Source organism: Trichosurus vulpecula, chromosome 6, assembly GCF_011100635.1.
Source record: "Trichosurus vulpecula isolate mTriVul1 chromosome 6, mTriVul1.pri, whole genome shotgun sequence".
In the NCBI taxonomy this organism is placed as follows: Eukaryota; Metazoa; Chordata; class Mammalia; order Diprotodontia; family Phalangeridae; genus Trichosurus; species Trichosurus vulpecula.
Window position 1 is genome coordinate 107757058 of NC_050578.1, and position 20123 is coordinate 107777180.

The following is a 20123-nucleotide window of genomic DNA, read 5'->3' on the forward strand; positions in this document are numbered from 1 at the left end:
AGGCACCGCCACCACTGAAGTGGTGGGTGCATGTCCTGCCCTTGCTAACAACCTGTTCATGAATTCAAACTAAAATTTGGCGCCCATTCTAACTGAACTGGTGCAAACCAGCTGAATCCCACCTCTGGGCTTAAGTGACTTGCCCAAGGTCATGGAGCTAATAAGTACCTCAGGCCAGATTTGAACTCAGGAAGATGAGCCTTCCTTATTCCATGCCCAGTGACCTATCTACCACTCCACCTAGTTGCCCCAGCTTTCCCTCTACTTCAGTGTGCCTCAGTTTCCCTCATCTATAAAATGAAGAAATTGGAGCTTCACATAAGATCATAGATATAGAAGCAGAAGAGGCCTTTGATTCCACCTAGTCCAATCACTTCATTTTACAGATTTGACCATTGAGATCCAAGTCCCTTAAGATTTTACTCAAGATCATAAAAATACCTAAGTTGCAGAGCAGGGATTTGAATCCTAGTCTTTTGTCAGTCGGTCAGTAAACAGTCACTAAATGCTTGCATGTGCCAGACCCTGTGTAGGCACTGGGCTTTTTGCCTCCAAATGCAGTTGGATTTTTTTTCCTACTGTACCATACTACAGATGTTCCGTGATTTTATTTTATCCTCACAGTTCTATGAAGTACAAAAATAGGGCTGCCTTATCCTTATGTTGTCAGTGGAGAAGGAAATGGAGTCACACTGAGGTGCAGTGGATAGAGCACTGGGCTTGGAGTCAGGAAGACTCATCTTCATGAGTTCAAATGTGACTTCAGACACTTATTAGTTGTGTGACCCTGGGCAAGTCACTTAACCTCTGTTTGCCTCAGTTCCTCATCTGTAAAATGGGGCTGCATTGGAGAAGGAAATGGCAAGCCACTCTAATAATTTTGTCAAGAAAACCCCATGGACAAAAGTCCATGTAGTCACATGGAGACTGTCTGACACACTATGAAGGCCTGAACAGTAAATTGATGAAAAAGAGGGTGGTACTACTAGTTTGTAAATGAATCGCATACTTTAATAATATTTTATTTTTACCCAATTACATGTAAAAACAATTTTAACATCCCTTGGTTTTTGTTTTTTTAAGTTTTGATTTCCAAATTCTCTCTTCCTCCCTTCCCTCTTCCATACCCAGGATAGCAAGTAATCTGATATAGGTTATACATTTGCAATCAGAGTTATCTATTTTTTAATGGGTGCCATTGGCCCACACCACCATGGAAGCCCCTTCTCCCTCCTGCCCTCCACTGCTGAAGTGATGTAAGATGCTGAGCTGTAGTAGAAAGATTAAGAGTAAGAAGACCAGGGTTTCTGTCCGAGCTTAGCCCCTTATCACCTGTTGTAACAACAATGTTGCTAGCAGCTGCTGTGGAGGTGAAAGACCAAGAACAAGAGCACACAGGAGGGCTGCTAGCACAAGTTCTTTGATCTGCTTTTCTAAGGAAAGCAGCTTTAAGGGGTTAACAGTCTCACTTTAAATAATCATACATATATCGTTCACTTAGTTTAGGGGAAAAAGCTGGCACCCTGAACTTCAGAGCAAATACAAACAGAAACTATATAAACAGAGCAAAATAACACAAACCAGCAGACAGGCTTCTATCTGTCCATAGCAATACATACACAGTTACCAGAGAGAGAAGCACCAAAATCTGGATTTTCAAAGCTGGGAGGGAGTGCTCCATGATGGCTACTCACAGTCTTGTCTGGTCAAATCACGTGACACTCTTCCAGTGAGTGAGAGGTTCCAAACAAAATGCCAGCCTCAGATCTTATATGCCCTTCTCAGGGTCAGAGGGCATCACAACTGTGAGATTCAACCCCATATGAACTAGGCTGTCTTGTTTCTTAAGCTAGTCATCAAAGACTCTTGATTCAATCAAAGAAACAAAGACCAGGCTCATCAAAGGCACTTGATTACCTTAGTGCTGAGAAGCACTCAAATGGAAAACAGCAAAAAGCCCCACTTTGTTTGCCAAGACTCATTTGCTCACCTTAGCATTCCAAAAGAGAAAACAGTAAAAAAACATCCCATCCTTCTTACCATTACACCTGTGTGACCTTAAGCATAGAAGCTGAGTACTGATAGTGATACAGGGCTTAGATAAAACAGGCTTCCTGGTGTTGATCCATGAGTGATAAAACACCAACACAGATCTACACATTTTCATCTTCAGTGATAATTACCCCCATCTTCCATAGAGAATCTCTACAACACACTAGAGTTTGGGTCTTCTAATGTTTTGTTGATTTTCGAGCATCATTTGGACCTCAGTTATCCTTTGCTCTCCATACATGCCTGACATCCTCCCTTTCTGGCTATACATGGCCTGGATGGCATGTGCAAATCATCTTTGGTAACATGCTACATATTTCTTACATACATTTCTTAGGCCACATACATTTCAGTTGAGGCAGTTGGGCTCGATAATCTCAGAAATGCTTTTTTTTTATTTTTTCGGATCAGTTTATAGTGACTATAAACTTTATACTTTCCTACTAACACTCAGCTAAAACCATGAGAAGAAGGCTTTGGATGATAAAAGTAGGGCTCAGCCAGGATAAAGAGGTAATTTTGGAGGGGCTGGCTAGGTACCTCAAAAGTGAAGCCTAAGGCAGCCCAGAGTTGCTAGAAAACCTTGAAAGAGAGGGTATGTGGAAGTGGCACAGAAGAATCAAAAGAGTTGGAAGGGTGCCCAAAACAAATATTTTCTGATGTTGAAAGTAAATTTACCCATGAGTGGTCCCTTGGCCCAAGAATAGACCTGAAATCTTTATATTCCTTCTCTTCCACCTTCTACACTGTGTGTCTCCTGTTTTCCAAAACCCAAAACTCATGCCAATACTATTAGAAGAATACTTCAGGTATTTGAGCTTAAATAGGCTAAAGAAAAATATGTTCTAAGTCCTGATTAACCATTTTACAAATGAGCTCTTCAGAAGCAGCCCATCTCTGCATTGGGGAATGCCAGTCTCTCTGTTCTATCACCCACGAGCCTGGTGGTATGAGAGGAGCCAGCCCGTGAGCGGGTCAAGGACCTGCCTCAGTGATTTGAAGTGAGTGCAGCCTGGGACTGTAAGACTAGGAGGAGTGACTGCCCTGGCACCTTCTTCACCACCCAAATACAACCAAAGAGAGCCGTGGACAAATGGAAAATTGAAAGGGGTCAACCTGAAATCAGGAGTGGGAAACACAGTAGGAACAAAGGGGAGCATGGTGCTGAGTGCCTTCGTTTGTCTGCTCCCAGTTATCCTCAGAGCTGCTGTAACATAACCAATAGAATATTAGAATTGTAATCCACCTGGGGCAGTGGAAAGAGCAGGGATTTGGAATCAGAGACCCGACGTTCAAATTGTGTGACCACACATGTGTTATTTTGTTTCTCCTTGCCTCAGTTTCCTCATTTGTTAAAGGGAAAGGGTTCCACTAGGTTATTGAGCTACTAATTTCATATATGACAAAATAAAGCTCCTCAAAGTTGGGAGCTTTTTGTCGTTTAACTGTATGCGAAGGTGAAAGGCAGTGTGAGGTAGCAGACAGAGAGCTAACTTTGGAGTTAGGAAGACCTGGGTTCCATCCTACCTCTGATACATATTGGCTGTGCAACCCTGGGGAAATCGCCATAAATAAACAATCATTTACTAAGAGCCTACTATGTGCCCTGTGTGGCACAGTGAAGACAGTACTGAGTTCACATCCAGCCTCAGACACTCAACTAGCTGTGTGACCCACAGCAAGTCACTTTAACTGCTGTTTGCCTCAGTTTCCTCATCTGTAAAATGGATGCAATAACCGCCCTTCCCTCTCAGGATTGTTGGGAGGGCCAAATGAGAAAATAACTGTGAAGCACTTGGCACAATGCCCGGCACATAGTAAGTGCTGTATAAATGTTAGATATCATTATTATGATGATCATTATCGTCAGTTGGAGTCAGGAAGAGACCAGGCTTTGACACTTAGTAAAGCGACCTAGCCACAAGTCATTAATCTCTCTGGCCTGAGTTTCATCATCTATAAAATGAATGAGTTAGACTCAGCTCCCTGAGGCCCCTCCCACCCCGAATCCCTGATCCTCTGACCCCGCGGCTCTATGAGCATGAATAGAATCCCATCTTTCAGAGCCACCGTGCTTCAGAATCAGCGCTATTCTGCATCGGTGGAGGGAGCTTCCACGCTGGGACGTCCTTATAGCAGTGACACCACAGATGCAGTCAAACAAACAAGCCACCAGATCATACGAGAGAAAGAAACGCCCGGTGTTCTCTGTGTTCTCTAGCCCGCTCACCCCCTCAGCCAATAAGAATCCCGATAAAAGGGCAACGACCCCTTCGAGTCTGTCAATGAGATTTCTGTAGGTGGATTCTACAGCAAACATTTCTGGCCAAAATTGGTACATGCAGCAACATATTATCAGAACCAGCCTTTGGTTCCTTCTCTCCTTAAAAAAGATAAATAAATAAATTTAACTGTAAGTACTCAAATGACTTTGCTTTTAGGAGATAACAGAAGTTATATCTTTAATTTGAAGCATGCAGGCTTTATTTTGAAAAGAAGGAAGAAAATAAACAAGCATTTAGTAAGCACCTACTGTGTGCCAGCCACCGTGCTAAGCACTTTTACAGTTATTATCCCATTTATTTTATAATTATTATCTCTTTTAATTATCACAACAACCCAGAGAGGTAGGTGCTATTATTATCCCCATTTTGCAGTTTGGGAAACTGAGGCAGACAGAGGTGAAGGGACATACTCATGGTCACAGAGCTAGGAAGTGTCTGAGGCTGGATTTGAACACAGATCTTCCTGATGCCAGGCCCAGAGCTCTGTCTACTATACCATCTCAGCACTTCTTAAAAGGGTTTCGGGTACTTGGAAGATATGCTCCAACTCCCTCCAAACCTCCAATGACAAACACATTGTCTAAACCTTTTTAATCTACATCTCACTTAGACTTACTTCTCCTTTAATCAGGATCATAACAGTAGACAGACCGTCACACTAAGAAAACCCATAGAGGAATTTATCATATGAAGTCATAACCCTATTCAAACCTTTATTTAGAGTCCACTTAACCTGCGACCTCTTGTTTTCTCTTTGTTTTCATCTTGACTCATCTCCTCCCCTTTTTATGAAACTTTGATCATCCTCAGTACTCAGAGACCTCAGAGATGGGACCAGATTTTTCCTTTCATTAAATATTTTGAACTTGCCAATTTTTTCTCCTCCCTTTTAATATTTGGTTTGTGCTCCCAGATGCTAACCTTTCAGACCCTGGCTTTGTTATCAACATATTGCTTGCCACAGGGGCAGGTCACCACAGTGGGGCCCTCTTAAGGTATCTGGCTCTTCATTTAAGGGAGCCTGCTGAGCCCAGGCCTTTTTCTTTCTTTTTTTTCTTAGTTGTTCTAAGTTTCTTAGTTGTTCTAAGCTTCCACGGTTTAGCACACCCTCCCTAATCACTTTAGCTCTCATTGATCCCCCCGCCACCCCCCATCCTCTGTGCTTGAGACTTATTCTGCATGGCCCCAGAGGGCCAGAGCAATGGATGAAAGTAGCAAGAGGAGAATTTGGGCCCCATGCAAGGAAAAATTTCCCAATGGACCCAGAATTGTAAGCGATTGGGAGTTCTTGCACCTGAAACCAATTCAGTTTAGAGATCCTATTTAAAGCTAAAAGGGCTGTGGGTGGTCATCTAGCCCAACGACTGCATTTTACATATGAGGCAAAGAAGGCTGAGTGTCTTGCCCAGAGCTACAGATTACACACAAGGTTTAACTGGCCAGCTCCCCTGGTTCTCGTTTAATGAACTCTGTTCTCCCCATCGCCTCAATCACTCCACTTTATAAGGATTTAGGGAAGTTCATTAACCAGATGTGGTGGAGATCTGTGCTCTCACCCTGCTACTAACTAGTTGCCTGACCTCGGCAGCAATCCTGTCAGAGCCAAGACTCAAACTCAGGTCCTCTGGTTCAAAACCCATGGGTCTTTCCATTGTACCATGTTCAAGTGGAGGAGTGGAGAGGGGCAAGAGACAGACGCCAGGATACCCCGAGACCAATGTGCATTGCCATTACTCACTGATCTCTAGCATCACGTGTGTCATGGGTCTTCATATCACATGGATGCTGGCAGTCACCCTGTGCAGCAGTGAGCTGAGGAGTGGGAGGGTTACAAGACAAGACCACTGGGTGGGAGGCATCCTGGAGCTGGTAAAGGAGAGGCGCTTGCTTGCTTTTTGGCATTAAATATCAAAACCTTGGAGTCAATTTAGACTCTTCTTTTCTTCTCTTTCTTCTCTGCATATGAGTGGGGAAACAGAGCCATGCTGTAGTAGTAGATTGAAAGTGTTTATAGTTGTTGTTCAGTCAGGTATGACTCTCCATGACCCCATTTGGGGTTTTCTTGGCAGAGATACTGGAGTGGTTCATTTCCTCTCTATCACTCATTTTTGTGGTACATGTCACGTCATCCCAGTGGAATATTTGCCCCTGAAGGATAGAACAATTATATAATTTTTTTATCTTGGTATTCCCAATGCTTAGCATAGTTTATGGTATATAATAGGAACTTAATCAATTTTTGTTGGATTGCGTTGAAATGAAGCTCCTTGAGGGCAGATTCTGTGGGATTTGGTTTAGTCTTTGTACCTTGAATACCTTACACAGTTCTCACACATTTTAGGTCCTCAATATTTATTTATTAAATTAAATTGAATCAAAAGGTTCAAAGTTGAAGTCAAAAAAAGGAAAGAATATTTCAGGCTAGTAGCGACTCAGTGAAGACTTCCCACAAAAGTTGTCATTTGAACTGAACCTTAAAAGATGGGCAAGGTTCATTAAACCAAGTGAGTTTGGGGTGGGACGTTCCAGGTAGAGGGAAGGGTGCTGGTGCTCTAAGTGAGAAGGCAGTGGATGCTTACAATGGACTGAGCATATGCCAGCTAGGTAGGAGCAGAGAGTGGTACATCAAAACCTCATGAAATAAGGCTCAAAAGGTCAAGAGGCTCTATGTTATAGAGAGCCTTGAAGGCCAAACTAAGAAGTCTGAACTGTATTTAGAAAACAACAAAAAACTACCTAAAGGGTTTTTCACATAAGAGTTATGGTTAGTGCTGTTGCCTAAGGAAGATTAAGCTGGCGGTGGTGTGAATGTTGGACTGGAGACAAAGGAACCTAGATTTGGGGGGAACAGAATCGTGTAGATTAAAGAGTCAGCACCATGCGTAGATGCGTCATTAACATCCAAAGAACAGCTAAAGTACTAGTATAATATAATTATGTGGTAGCTTGAGCAATAGATGAGACTCAGGAGACCTGGCTTCTCTTCCCATTTCTGTCACTACTTTTCTGGGTAACTTAGTGCAAGTTATTTCATATTCCTGGGCCTCAGTTTCTCCATATGTGAAACATGGTTATTGGACCAGACAAACTCCAAGTTCTAAATTTATGAGATTCTATAATTGCATCCAGTGATGGGTCACTCTTCTGCTAACTGATATAGCTATATGATTTCCTCAAAGGTTGTTGACATCTCCCTAGGTGGCATCTTCTTTTAGACAAAGACAAAAAATTATTTCTGCATGAACCTTGCAAACTAAGCCTTGATGGTGGCTTCCTGTTGCTGACTAAATACAGTTCAGACTTCTTAGTCTGGCATCCAAGGTTCTCTTTTCTTTAACAATCAGGCCAGGATTTAGAATTAGGCTTATGGGAATCTGTATGCCTGTTTTCTGGCAGCTAGGTGGTGCAGTGGATAGAAGACCTGAGTTTAAATCCAGCCTCAGAAACTCACTAGCTGTGTGACCCTGGCAAGTCACTTAACACTATTTGCCTCAGTTTCCTCACCTGTGTAACAACAATGTTGCTTGCAGCTGCTGTGGAAGTGTAAGGCCAATAACACGAGCACACAAGAGGGCTGCTAGCACAGATTCTTGGATCTGCTTTTCTAAGGAAAGAAACTTTAAGGGGTTTACAATCTCACTCACTTTAATTAAACATAATCTATCATTCACTTAGCTCAGGAGAAAAAATCAGGACCCTGGACTTCAGAGAAAACACAAACAGAAATTACAAGCAGAAATTATATAAACAGAGCAAATAACACAAATCAGCAGACAGGGCTTCCAACCATCTGTCCACAGCAAAACATACATAGTTACCAGAGAGAGAAGCACCAACATCTGGGCTTTCAAAGTGGGGGGGGGGGGTGCCTTAATGGCTACCCAGAGTCTCATCTGGCCAAATCACACAAACACTCTTCCAGTGAGTGAGCCCCCAAGCAAAATGCTAACCTCAGAGTATATATATACTTCCTCAGGGTCAGCCCACAGAGGGCGTCACAGCCATGTGACTCAAACTTGTGTAACTTAGGCTTTCTTGTGACTTGTAACTTCTTGTGACTTGATGATTTAAGGTCATCAAAGACTCTTGATTCAAACAAAGGCAAGACTCAATCCAAGGCAATTGATTGCCTTAGTGCTGAGAAGCACTTCAAAAGAAAACACAGCAAAAAGTCCCCTTTTGCTTGCCATTACAGTCTGTAAAAACAAAAATGAGCTGGAGAAGGAAATGGTGAACTACTCCAGTTTCTCTGCCAAGAAAACCCCAAAAGGAGTCATGAAGAATGGGACACAACTAAAAACTACAACTACGATGACAACATGGCTGTCTTCGCCTATAAAACTTGGCAAAAAACAACTCTGAGAGAGAGTAAGAGAGTGAATTAGGATATCCTTTCCTCCGTGTCTCCCTCCATGTTTGGTCTACGCAAGGCCTTCAATATTCAAGAGTTTTGCGATCTTAGGCCTTCAACTAAGAAAGGCGAATGTTCATTCATGCTGTGATATCAGATACTTAGGAAAGGGGAAAAGAATATTCTCAAGATTATATTAATTGTTGCTGGATTCATCAAGTATCAAGGTCTGTTTTAACAAAAGAATGCTTAATTGTACAAAATTGGTGAGAACCTAGTCAACCCTTTGACAATAGAATTTTAGTGTAGTAAGAGACCTTAGAAATCATCTTCATTGTTGTTTGTTTCCAACTCTCCATGACCCTGTTTGGTGTTTTCTTGGCAGATATACTGGAGTGGTTTGCCATTTCCTTCTCCAGTTCATTTTACAGATGAGGAAACTGAGGCAAACAGGGTTAAGTGACTTACCCAGAGTCACACAGCTAGTAATCGTCTGAGGGAGGATTTGAACTTGTGTCTTCCTGACTCTCGGCCTGGCACTCTATCTACTGCCCTACCTAGCAGCCCTTGCCTAAAGTAGAATTCCTGACAAGTCATCATCTGGCCTCCACTTAAGAACTTCTGATGATGGGGACCTCACTACCTCCCGAGGCACAACCAATTTCACTTTCGCTTTTGGACAGCTCTAATTACTAGCAAGTTTTTTCATATGTTTTTTGAGCTGAGATATGTCTCTATTTTTAATTACTTAATTATTGCTTAATCCAGCATTGCTCGTTTTGCCTTCCAGGGACAAGCAAAAGAGGTCTAATCCCTCTTTTTTATGACCACCCTTCAAATATTTGAAAGCAGCTTATTCTTCTCTCTCCCTCTCCTACCACCGTCAAGTTTAGTCCCTAGCTAAACATTCTCCTTTCCTTCGACTGATCTGGCATGAAACTATCTGGCTGTTCTGGACAAACTTCTCCAGATCCTCTCCAGTTTGTCATTGTCCCTAATACTAAATCCCATAGATGATGAAAGACTCGTACTAGTTAGTGCCTCAGAGAACATTCAGACTTATCTGAGATGATTTGTAGTAAACAACATAAAATCTAGACAGTCACAGAATTTCTGAGAAATACAATACCTCTTCATATCCTGGTGTCACATAAGTGATTTCTCAATTCATTGGTTTTAGAAGCTGAATTAAACAGAAGCATCTCTCTCCCCACCCCCATTTAGATTGCCAGAAGCTGCCTCAGATGGTTGGATTTAGGGCATGTTCATATCCTCCCGCACACCTCCTCTCTATCCCAAATCTAGCCAAATGACTTTCACTAATCCTTTCTCAGAAATGTGCAAAAAGGATTTCCATAGAGGGTCTTTAGAGATTTCTTGTGTCCTCATGTGTGTAATAGGTTGGGTCAAGTAACAATGAGAGAAGAAGAAAGAATGGAATTTCATTTTATGTATTTTTCCTCCTGCCCATTGGAAAGAAAAAAAAAGATGAAAGGGGAAATTATACAATACAGATGATGTGAGTGTTAAATTAAATTAAGATCATATGTTTGACTGTGGCAGCTCTAATCCTTTGATTATCGAAGAGGTCATCATTAATGGAGTGCATTTGTAAGAAAGATTTTTAGTGTATATTAAGTCCTGGTTAACAGATTTTTTGTGTGTGCACAAATAATGAAAGATATAAGCAATAAAGTGACTGATTGAAATGGAATGTAGCCTAAACTCATGCTTTTTAAATCACTATTTGCCCAAAGAAAATGCTGTTTTAAGCTGCTATATTAGAGTAGTATGCAGTGCCTTATGTCACTTTGAGTAGCGATGCATCATTTGAAAATCATATTTGAGAAGCTTTCAATTATTCCTTCACATTGAAAATTATGTGGATTGGGAAATTTGGGGCTATGAGGCCAAAAGCAAAATAATGCTTGTTGGGAAAAGTTACTGGCATGGTTGACAAAAGGCTGGTACAGTACAAGTTCTATGCAGAGAAACAGACCAATATTTCTGTTTTGATGAATCAAAGTGTTTTGTGCTACAAACATATAAAAATAAGTATTGATATGAATGAATGAGAAAGCACGGATTAAGTACTAACTATATGCCAAGCATAGCTAAGGGCAAAGGATACACATAAAATAAGCAGACAATCCGTGCTCTGAAGGAACTTTCAATCTAATTGGGGAAGAAATAATTACATTAGAGTTTTGCTTCGGGGGCGATAGAGGTCCCGAAGTTCTAAGGTGCAGCAGGTTGGCTACAAAGCAGAGGAGGCTTTATGATGCATCGGGATATCAGTCCTTCAGGGCTGAAAGCCTGGAGGAGGGTGGCCCACCAACATTGGGAAGCGAGGAATGGACTTAAGGGGCTCCGGAATTCTTCATTCCTTCTGGCAGAGCTGAGAATTGAAGAGTCAATGTCTGACCCAGGAGGGAAAGAGGAAGGAGCCATGTGAAAGAAAGATTTGGGGTGGCACCCATCCAGGGCCCTTCAGAATCTCCCGTGGGAAGCCAGAAATGAGGGAGGGGGAACTGGGTGTTGTGATTGGTGTCAGCTTAGGCTGGGGAAACTCCGCAGGGTCTAGGGCAGAGTCTAACAAAATAATATCAAAATAGTTGGAATTCAAAATCCAAAGTACCTGGCCCTGTAATGATTTTATTGTGTGTGTGTTGTTTTTTTTTTTTCTGCCTGACAGGCTCTCAACATCTTCTCAGATATCTCCATAAGCCTAGATGATGCTGTTGGCCTAAGTAGGGCCTATGAAGCCATAGCAAAGGTTCTGGTAAGGTAAGTTAGCATATCCCTGTCCTGCTGTCCCTGTGAATTCACTCAGCTATGAAAGACTGAAATTGTTTGAGGTCTGTCGCTTCCCATTACTTACTGCTTAAATTTTAAGCAGTGCCTTTCTTAAATGATCCCTTGCATTGTTGCTTATCTTAACTAAATACGCTTTTCTTTTTAAAGTCTGGCTTTCCAAATTCTTCTTTGTCAGTAAATTGTTTCCTATGTTTTCGTGGTTCTTGTTGATGTTCTCATTTTCCTTAAGCTTTGTAATGACCTTGAAAGACAAGCGACAAATCAGGTCACATTTTGTGGGTTAAAAAAATCAGAAAGCATGGAAGCGTACACTAGACTACGGTGGATGTGCCTCACTGTTCATAACCTTTGTGGAGAGCTCTTCTTGGGGAAAAAGCATCTAGCTATTGTTCAGTCCTGCCTCTTCCATGAAATCGTCGGTGTGTGAAGCAGATGAACATAGCCATTTGGTTGCAATAGCAATAATCTTATCATTTCACTTCAAGCTGTCTCAAAGTCATTATGGTTATAATATTAAAAGAGAAATGCCAGTACTTAGCACAATGCCTAGCACATGGTAAATACTTAATAAATGTTTTTTTAAGGAATGAAAGAAAGAAGGCAGGAAGGAAGGAAGGCAGGAAGGAAGTCAGGAAGAAAGGAAGGGAGGAAGGGAGGAAGGAAGGGAGGAAGGAAGGAAGGAAAGAAGGGAGAAAGAAGGAAGGAGGGAGAAAGAAAGGAGAGGAAGGAAGGGAGGGAGGGAAGGAGGGAAAAGAGAAAAAGTAAGGAAGAGAAGGAGGGAGAGAGGAAGAGAAAAGAGGAGGGAAGAAAGAGAAAGGAAGGAAGGGAGGGAGGGAAGTAAAAGGGAAGGAGGAAAGGAGAGAAGGAGGGAGGAAGCAAAAGAGGAGTGAAGAAGAAGGAAGGAAAGAAGGAAAGAAGGAAGGAAGGAAGGAAGGAAGGAAGGAAGGAAGGAAGGAAGGAAGGAAGGAAGGAAAGAAGGAAGGAGGGAGGGAGGAAAGGAGGAGAAAATGGGCATGGCCATCCTATGAAAATTTTTTTTCTCTTGAGATTTGTCTTTGATTCATCTCAGTTATGATCTCTTTGTATTCAGTTCAAGTTACTTGCTATGGCATCATGGCTTAAGGCCCCGCAAAATAAGACTGTAAGGTCCTTGGAGAGAAAGATCGTAGTTTTCAATATAATGCACTTCCTCATCCCAAGTGGACATCATAATATAATGAGACAAGCACTTGGTTTGAAGTCATAGTACCTGGTTTTGATTCCCAGCCTGACTACTTACTTGACTAAGTGACCATGAGCAAGTGGCTTCACCTCTCTGGTACCCAGCTTCCTCATCTGTAAACTGAGGAATTGGACCAAATGGTCTTTCACGGGTCCCTTCTAGCTCTAAATCGTATATACAATAGGATGAGTGCTTCAGTATTTCATTGTAAATGTGATCACACTGATGGGGGCTCTCCCTCTAAGGGTACAGATCATAGTAGCCCATCCTTGCCTTCCCAACTGTGTGACTCTTGTGTGTGTCCTCCCAGAACTCCTTGATAATAATCATAATAACAACAACAACATTAATAATTGGGCTGGAGGTGGCGGTGAAGGGCATAGCAGTCCTGTGATTTCACAGCTCTAGGTAACTCCTAGTGAAGAAGTTACTTTACCAGGGCAGGTCAGCATCTTCTCTACAGCATCTTTTCATAAAAACCTTCACAATAACAAAGATACCACAAGGGATACTTCCCCCCCCCCATTTTAAAGGAGAAAAAGAGGCCCAGAAAGGAAATGAGCTTTTATTGAGCCCTACTATGTACAGGCACTGTGCTAAACACTTTACAAATATTCTTATTGAATCCTCGCAGCAGCCCTGAGAGGTAGGTGCTGTAATTATCCCTCTTTTTTCACTTGAGGAAACCAAGGCAAACAAAAGCTAAGTGATTGCCCAGGGTCACACAGTAGTTACTAAGTGTCTGAGATGGATTTGAACTCAGGTCTTTCTGACTCCGGTCCTGGTGCACTATAGCACCACCCAGCTGCCCCTTAGTACTAGCTTAACTACTAACCTGTTAGAGGCAGGATTCACATCCAGACCTTTCCTCATAAGACCAGTGTTCTCTCCCTGTATGTCTCCTTGGTGTGCTAGGGACCTTCCTCTAGATTTGCTCATATTACATGAGTACCTGTTGTAGCTCCTTCATTGTGTGACCTGCCCACTCTCTCTCCCAGTCATGCGTCTCTGGGATGATTGTGGCATGGTAAATGGTGTGCTGGCGCAAAGTTCTAGGTTTGACTCCAGCCTCAGACTTACTCGATATGTCGCACCCTGGGCAATTTAGCCTCTCTGAGCCTCAGTTTTCTCATCTGTCAGATGGGGATAACAACAGCAAGATTATTGTGAGGAACAAATGAGCATAGAGAAAGAGATAGCGAGATAGATAACACAGATAGAGACATAAACATGTATGCAGCTAGATAGTGCAGTGGATAGAGAGCCAGTCCAGATTCCTCTTCCTGAGCTCAAATCTGGCCTCAGACACTTAGTAGCTGTGTGACCTTGGGCAAGTTGCTTCACCCTGTTTGCCTCAGTTTCCTTATCTGTAAAATGAGCTAGAGAAGGAAACGGCAAACCACTCCAGTATCTTTGCCAAGAAAACCCTGAATGGGGTCATGAAGAGCTGGACAGGTGTAATATCAATTAGGTTGGAACTTTTTTTTACTGTTTTAGAATGATAAATTAATTCGCTGTCTTTAATTGAGCCTTACTAGGTGCAAAGCCCCAGGCCCAAACCTCTATCTACTAGGTGCTAAGCCTATGTGGGTGTGAAGCCCTCAAGGTCCTAAAGGGAGTTGCTAAGACCAGAGCCAATAGTAGGAGCCTAAGTTCTGGTCTCTCAGATGACGTTTGATGACAGCTAAAGAGTGTATAAAAAGAGAGAACAGAGCTATTTGTTTGGGGCTTTCGCTCACTGGAAGAGTGATGTGTAACTGGAAGAGACTCTGGGCAGCTGTTAAGAGCCCTACAGCTCGTAAACCCGGATGTTGGGACTTTGTTAAACTCTGGTAACTATGCATTGAGATTGGAATCAGACAAGGTCTGTCTGTCGATGTTGGTAATTTGTTTGTATTTGCTCTGAAGTTCAGGGTGCTGGCTTTTCCCTCTGAACTAAGTGAATGATGTCTGTACGTTGGATTGAAATTAGATTGTTAATCCCTTGATGTTACTTTCCTTAGTAAAGCAGATCAAAAGAACCTGGGCTTTGGCAGCTCTTGTTATTGGGCTTGTGTTGGTCTTTCACCCCCACAGCAGCTGCTAGCCAGATTGTTGAAATAACAGGACTGAAAAATAATCAAACTAAAATGTGTGTGTATGAGTATATATACACACATCATACACACACATATAATATATACATGCATATAACATAAATATAGATATACATGTGTGTACATATATGCATATGTACATTATATACACACATATGTACATGTATATAATATAAATATATGCATACATGTGTGTGAGTACACATATATGTACATTATAGATACACTTATAATATATACATGTATATGATATAAATGTATACATACATATGTACATTATAGATACACATATAATATATACATGTATATAATATAAATGTATACATACATATGTACATTATAGATACGCATATAATATATACATGTATATAATATAAATGTATACATACATGTGTACATTATAGATACACACATATAATATGTACATGTATATAATATAAATATAAATGTATAGTGCTTTCAAACCTTAACACTATATAAATTATATTGAAATTATTTTGTCCTTATCATCATCCTGGTTATTAGTATGTTCACGCTGCTTCTTTCACAAGTCATCACTGGTGATATAGTACAGCCTGTTTCTCTCTGGGTATAAGTGAATGTTTCATCAAATATTAAATGATAAAAAGATATTGTGTTAGCTTTAACTTCAAATTTCTTTTGGATCATAGATAAGAAGCTAGAAGGGACTGTAAGGCAACAAGTCCACCCCCTTCAATTTTACCGATAAGGACACTGAGACCTAGAGAGATTAAGTGACTTGTCCAGGGTGACTCAGGTAAAAAGTGTCTGAGGCAGGATTTGAACCCAGATGTTCCTAACTCTTGATCCACTGCCCTATCCAGTTTGCCAATTTTGTATTTTGTAAGGCAATTTTTTTTGTTATTTTAAGAAACTTTTAAAACCTTGAGTCCTATGTATTTAAGAGTGCAGCCATTATCATCTACAGTATCATTATGTGTGTACCAAGAAAGCTAACCGTTATTAAAAATATGCCAAGGGCTAATGGCAATCTCACTGGCCTCCTGAGGACCAGTGTAGCTGTGTAGTCTAAGTTGACAGACATTATACTGACAAAGGAGAGATTGGAAATATTCTCAGAGGAGACCAGGGCAGCAGGAAGGGAGAGTAACCAGGGAGCATGTTAGTCCTTCCAGATACAGAACAGTGACAGGCCATGCTCAGGGCTAAAGCAAGGATCCCTTAGCTTCACTTCCAAACAAGATTGTCTGGAACAAAGTGACTGCTTAAATTTCTACAAAGGAGCAGTTCTCAATAAGGAAAACTGAAACCCATTTAGGGCTAACCAACTACAGGCTTCTTTGACCAGTTCTGTGGCGCAATGGATAGAGCGCCAGGCCTGGAATCAGAAGGACCTGAGTTCAAATCGGGCCTCAGACACTTCCTAGGTGTGTGACCCTGGGCAAGTCACTTAACCCTGTTTGCCTTAGTTTCCTCATCTGTAAAATAAGCTGGAGAAGGAGATGGCAAACCGCTGCAGTATCTTTGCCAAGAAAACCCCAAATGGGGTCACGAAGAATCAGACATGACCAAAGCGACTGAACAACAACAAAAGCCTAAAGTAAAAACTGACTTTCATAGCTTGTCCAAAAGTGTCTACACCACATTAGGTTCATCAAAGATGCACTGAAGTTGTTGCTTCACCCTCTAGAACATAGACCCAGCCTAAGTCTCTACAGCTATGTGTCACTTTACATAACCAATGTATTCCTGAAAAGTGGTTTTGTTTTGGGGTTTTTTTTTGGTAAAATTAATATCTTTCTGTCAGTAACCATTATCATTTCAGAAGTGCATTCAGGGAGGAAAACAATTTTACTCTCAGCCAAAAATAAGTTTTCCCCTGCGTGAAATGTCCTCTGCTCAGTGATGGGCGATGAGAAGTCCTTCTGTATTTGCCTTTTCTCTGGGGCACGTGTATTTGACAATGCGCGGACCCTTCCCTGCCTCTGATTCATGTTGGGTTCTTCCTGTGTCAAGGTTCACGTGGATTTATCGTGTGCACTGGGATACTGATGTATAATTCACTTTCCAATGATGCCTGGCAAAGCCTTGGGTGACCTCAGCCCTTTCTATTGTCAAATAATTCTCAACTCATTCTCTTGTTAGCACCTAGAAATGTTTTGCTTCCTCTGCCTGGATTTGTATTCCTGGTCCAGTTCCATGGAAGACCAATTACCTAGTGAATTTAGGTTGTGAAAGACAATCCTGAATATAAATTTCAATTCAACTCAATGCAAAATGCTATATGAGATAATAGTAATAATCACTAGCATTCATATAGTACTTTAAGTCTGACAAATATTGTCTGTTTGTCCTCACAACAACCCTGGGAGATAGACTTAAAAGCTTTATTTTTGTTGAATAAAATTTTATTTAAAATTCCTCATTTTAAAAATGTGGAAACTGAGACTGAGGTTGAGTGACCTGACCAGAATCACACAGCTAGTTAGTATTTGAATTAAGTTCTTCTTGACTCCAGGTGCAGTGTTTTAATCACTGCACTACCTTACTGTCTCTTTAAAAAAGACAAAAACAAAAACCAGCACTGTGCTAGGCTCTGGAGATACAAAGAAAACACACTAAAACCATTCCAGCCCTGAAGGAGCTTAACTTCTTTCTATACAACATACACAGGTAAGATACAAAGTCTCCATAATGTCAAAGAGAGACAGAGATAGGGAGAGAGGGAGGGAGAGACATAGTGAGAAACAGAGAGGACAGAGACAGAAATAGAGAGACAGAGACAAAGAAAGACAAAGAGACAGAAGTAGAGAGAGAGACAGAGACAGAAAAGAGAGGAGAGAGACGGAGACAGAGACACACACACACACAGAGACAGAAAGAGGGAGGGAAAGACAGTGAAACAGCTAGAGATAGAGAGACAGAGGGAGAGAGAGACAGAGATTCAGAGAGAGACAGAAAGAGAGAATAGGGAAGAGAGAGATGAGGGGGAGAGGTGGAAAGGGAGGGAAAAAGGGAGGGAGGGAGAGGGAGAGGAAGAAGAGGGAGAGAATGGCAGATCAGGGCAAGCCTGGTCTTGTAGTTTGCCCCTGAGCTGTGCTTTGAAAGAAGCTGCTCGCTGTGCCAGAGGTATTGGGGCTCTTGTGGGTGGTAGAGGAAGGAGAAAGACTGACCGTATTTGCTAGTTTTGGAGGGGGTTTCTGTCCAACTAGGCACTTTAGGACTTAAGCTGTACTCAGTGCTTCTTATTCCCCTTCTCCATCATGGTCTCCACATTCACCATGACCAAGCAAAGGCCAACTTTTTGCTTAATATACCAACTAGTTGGCCAAGAACCCGTTTTTTCCAGGATACTTGGGCAGGAGCAGTTGCACCCCAGCTCATGTGTACAGACTCTGTGCTCCTGAACATCATACAAAGAGCCCAGTAATTGGCTCTTTGGGATATGGGAAACCTCTCTCTATAATCTAGTACAAAGCTGTTGGAAGCACAGTACAGGTGTCCTTCTGAGGTTACTGTAAAAAACTTGCCTTGTGAGCACAGCCTACAGTCCTAGCCCCAATCAGCTGTCTCACAGCATCAACACAGACCATCATAGGTCAACACCTGTTGACCACCAGGGCCCATATTGGAGAGCATGAATGGCCCAGGCAACAGTTACCCCTACATAGCTCCTACTAAGAAACTATTTCACTTCTAACATGTTCCATGCAAATAAACAATACATTTAGTGTTGTAGGCTCTGCAAATGAGGGCTACAAGCTTGAACCAAAGAAGAGCTTTCAAAGTCTAAGTTTTCTTGATTCCTGCATTAATCACGTGACATCCATAGGAGGAAAGAATATTTAGCAAAATCATTAAAAGTTCAGTTAGTCCTTATGTTATCAAATAGGACTGTTCTCTGAAGTACCATCTAAGCCTTCTCCAGTCATTTGAATTTATTAGTAAAAGAGAGAGACTTGAACTTGAAATGAATTAAAAGGCATTATGGCATATTGTACCTGGCTGGAAAATCAGATGGGTCACTCATGTAGCAAAAATGAAAACTAAGACTGTCCAAGTCCAAATAGTATCCACCAAAGTGTAGGGCTGCCTCTACAAAGATTGCTCATATCTTTAACTGATCTTAACCTTTACTATAGCACAGACCCTTTTGGCAGTCTGGTGAAGCCAATGGTCTCCTTCTCAGAATATTGGTTTTAAGTGCATAAAATAAGATGCATATAATGGCTGCCTGCCAAGCACTTCCCTAGCACTTAAAGAGTTTTCCATGTGTTATCTCAAATATTTATTTCACATGATGGTTATATAGGACTGCAAAGGAAACCAAAAGTTAGTGAAAATCAAGATAATTTTGTTCCCATCTAAGTTCATGGACCCCCCATGGACTCTTGTTATAAAGGAAATGTAAGAAGTGCCAATAGAACAAAAGATCCTGGTGGGGAGGAACATTTTCATTTATGTCTGTGTATATCCCCACAATGCCTAGTAATCAATTGAACAAATATTTATTAAACAACTATTATGTTCAAGGCATTGGAGATACAAAGGAAAAACAAAACAATTCCTACCCTCAAGAAGATTACATTCTACTGGGAACAGGAGCATAATAAAGCAGATATATAAATGTTACACTGACTGCCTTGATCTCCACTTATACAAGTAAGTAGAGAATAAGAAAATTGAGGAGAGAAAGAACACTGATAACTAGGGAGATCCCCAAAGTATGCATGGTGAAGCTGGACCTTGGGGGAAGAAAAGGATTCTGAAGGACAGATATGATGTCAGAGTATATAATCTAGGCCCAGAGAATGGTGTATGAGAGTGGGGAGAGGGGAGAGATTGGGTATTGGGTTTGGAAAATATCTAGTAGTCCAGTTTGACTGGAGCATCTAATTCATCAAATATTTAACGAGGTTGGAAAGGCAGATGAGAGCCAAAGCTTGTGGAAATGCCAGCCTGAGCAGTTTTTAATTCTGGCTTATAGACAAAAGAGAATGACTGAAGCTTTGGGGGCAAGGCTGTGACGTGATCGTATCTGTGCCTTAAGGGAGATAACTGTGGTGGCCATGCAAAGGGTGGAATGGAGATGAGAGAAACTAGAAGGAGGGAGACCTTAGGAGGTTGGGACAATTCTTTGTGATGAAGGCATGATCTCAGGTGGTCATCTTGAGAGTGGAGAGAAAAGAGAAAATACAAGAAATGTAGAGTTAGATTGGACATGACTTAGAAGTTGATTGAATAGGATAGGTAGGGAGAAAAGAGAGGTGAAGGAGAGCCAGCAGTGACTCTGAGGTTAAGAGCCAGAGTCACAGTGA

At 41.6% G+C, this 20123-nt stretch overlaps 1 protein-coding gene across 1 annotated transcript in view; it reads left to right on the forward strand.

Annotated features, from left to right (window-relative positions):
* TTC29 (tetratricopeptide repeat domain 29) overlaps positions 1-20123 on the forward strand; it is a 168909-nt gene that overhangs the window by 123384 nt on the left and 25402 nt on the right. Inside the window, exon 7 of the mRNA XM_036764998.1 lies at positions 11384-11475. Coding sequence (XP_036620893.1) covers positions 11384-11475 — 92 coding nt within the window. The remainder of the gene's footprint in view (positions 1-11383; positions 11476-20123) is intronic.